Raw genomic sequence first — 2,917 nt, 5'->3', positions numbered from 1 at the left:
TGCTTCTGCGCTCGCGTCTCCAAACATTTTACCCCCCGCCAGTATGGTTACTCTCCCCATCGTGTCCCTTGCAGCCACCAAATTTAGCACTCTCCTCTTTCCCAGCCCTCCCCTGCCCACCCAGAGCTCCCCTGCAAAGCCCATGAGCTGCCAAGCACCCCGGGGTGGGGAGGGGGGGGCTCCTCCTCAGCACCCCCTTGCCCACAGCCCTGGGGGAGCAGATGCAGGGGATTGCACACCTGTCTAGGTGGGGATATCTGCTCGCTGGGGAGGAGAAAGGTGCTACGGAAAGGTGAAGCAAAGCATGACGATACTGAGAGTCAGGCAGAGCCTTGAAGTATTTGGTCCATTTTACTCCTCCTCATCTCCAGACCTGATTTCTAGGTGAAATTTGACAGCGATTTTACCTTATTGTAGGCATTTCTCCGACTGGATATTGAATCCTGGGTGATGTGGTGTTGAAGGATCAAATACATGGCAAATTATGTCTCCTAGACCTATTTTCATATGCTTTCTGTCCTTCCTTAAAATGCACCTCCTGACCTTTACTGCGGTTCCTTTGTAGGGTCCCTGGGGACAGCCGGCCGGGTTTGTAACCAGACCTCCCGCGGCATGGACAGCTGTGAAGTGATGTGCTGCGGGAGAGGCTACGACACCTCCCGCGTCAGCAGAATGACAAAATGCGAGTGCAAATTCCACTGGTGTTGTGCCGTGCGCTGCCAGGACTGCCTAGAAGTGGTAGACATTCACACTTGCAAAGCGCCCAAGAGCGCTGCCTGGATCTCCCGGACATGATGCACCGGCTACTGATGCTTGAGGACCACAGCCTTTGCCCTTCCTGCTCCGTGCAGGGAACGCGCCCGAGGTCTTCTCTGCTTTTACACCAGTTTTGCCTTTTTTCATTGCACAGAAGCTGCTGAATAATTAGTACAAATTCTGCAGCATTTACTTCCCATTTTTGCATGACAGTGTGGCTGCAGAGTTGTCCGTGCATAAACTGATGCAGCTCTGGAAGGATGCACTTCTGCTGGGACTCTTCCAACCAACACACAACTCTGCTCCGGGTTCCTTGCAACAATTCCTTCCTGCCATCAGGAACACAGCGAGACTCAAAGATGGGGCATTTTGCACAAGACCACCACCATCACCACCCCCCCGCCACGTGGGCTGAGTTGCTCAAGCATCTTCCAAAGGATCTTGTGCTGTCAGAGTCGTGCCCTGGATACTGAAATGCTCAAGAGTCTGAGCACCGGTTGGTGATTTCCCCCAGGAGAGAAAATACGGGGCCAGACTGGGTGAAAGGCTTTGCCAGAGAGGGTGTTTGGCCTTCCCCAGTGGACTGGGGTTTGCAGTGAGGTGGCCACCTAAGGCCACCCTGGCTACCCTTAGGATGTTGCGGCTTCCCATGGGGCAGAGATTGGCCCATGGCGAAAACCAAAAGGGAACTGCAGGAGTTGTATTCAACCACACCATCTTCATAAACTATTGAAGAGTCAAAGCAAAAGGCTTTTAGTGATGTATTTGTGAAAACTTGCCTTAAAAGCTTTTCAAAGGTCGTTAATATTAACTGCTGAGGGGTTTTGTGAGCTAAGGATCGAAGAGAAGAGGTTGGTTTCTCAGCCTAGTGAGAGCTGGGTATAGGACACTCAACTACCTAAGGCTAAGGTTTCCTATTTTTCACTTACTGAATAAGCAGAAAACCGTTTGCAGAACGCTGATGGAGAAGGGATTACCTTGTCTCAGTAACGAGCGGGTTTCTAAAGAATCTATCTATGTTCTTTTAAATCTAATAAATCTACTAAATATGTTCAAAATGATACCTTCCATTCAGATGAGGACTTCCAAACGAGATTTTTCTCTGAATACTTTCTGCAAAAACTTACACCTACGATTAAGGGTGCGTGGGCCTTTGATGGAGGCAGTTACAGGTTGTGCCAGGTCCACGCGCTGCACTGGGATCAGCACAAAAGGCGGCTGAATGGGTGACAGAACATACTGTAGATGCAGGTAAAATTTCCATATAAAAACTAAAAAGACTGGAGGCACCCTAGCGCGTACGAACACTGCATGAAAAAGTAACATACAAATAGTGTACCGTGGCAATAAAGGGAGTACTCCGGTTATGTTTTTTTTTTTTGAAAAAGAATATTTAAAAAGAAAGAATGGGGGTTTGCATTCAATGGTCTTGAGACAGCAGTCATTTACATCTGAAAGGCTTTGGAGAAAGTTTGTGTCATTAAAATAAGTCATCTCCAGAAGGCACAGCTGGCATTAAAAGGTTAGGAGGAGCCAGAAAGGTCTTTATTTGGAGACTAAGATAATGTGTCAGTTACTGTACCTGGCATTCATGTGATGATCACGGCTAGAAGTTAAGAATAATCACGCTTCTGGTATAAACCAACTGCTGGTGGGAATGGCCCTGCGTCCAGCGTGCAGTGTGTGTGTGTGTGTGTGTATATACAATGTATGTATGTATACACCTTCCATTCGGTGGTTCTCCTGTCGGCCTCATTACTGCTGGCAATTCTGGCTCTGGGCTGCATAAGCCAAAATTTCATACCTAATTGTCTTCACAGGTGAGCTCCAAGGAGAATTTTTATTAGGCTTTCATTGTGAAATTAAATCCGCGTGCAGTTCACAGCCTGAGCAATGTCATGGTTTAAGCCTTAAAGAACTTAAAAGCAGTATAATATTTTTAAATTTTTTTTGTGCCAGGTTTTTTTGAAAGATTCAGGGACCCTACAAATTCCCCATGTAGTAAAGTGGAAAATAGTTCAGTGTTCTGGAAAAAAGGAAGTCTTGTTCTTAGAAGGGAACTTGTTCTAGGCCGTTGAATGAAAGGTAACGAAAGCAGCTCGCTTCTGAACGCCAGCGTTTGGTTCATACACCGGAAAACCAACCCACCTGAACTCTGCAG

The 2,917-nt window shown here is 47.3% G+C and overlaps 1 protein-coding gene across 1 annotated transcript in view; it reads left to right on the top strand.

Moving 5' to 3' along the window:
- WNT2 (wingless-type MMTV integration site family member 2) overlaps positions 1–851 on the top strand; it is a gene marked incomplete at its 5' end in the record, with an annotated part of 12,390 nt that extends 11,539 nt beyond the window's left edge. Inside the window, one exon of the mRNA XM_009703909.1 lies at positions 566–851. Within this exon, the coding sequence (XP_009702211.1) occupies positions 566–795 (230 nt within the window). The remainder of the gene's footprint in view (positions 1–565) is intronic.
- Between the last annotated feature and the right edge of the window lie 2,066 nt (positions 852–2,917).

Source organism: Cariama cristata, unplaced genomic scaffold (genome assembly GCF_000690535.1).
Source record: "Cariama cristata isolate BGI_N322 unplaced genomic scaffold, ASM69053v1 scaffold12167, whole genome shotgun sequence".
Lineage (NCBI taxonomy): Eukaryota > Metazoa > Chordata > Aves > Cariamiformes > Cariamidae > Cariama > Cariama cristata.
The sequence above is the reverse complement of the archived record's forward strand: the minus strand, read 5'-3'. Positions and strand labels throughout refer to the sequence as shown.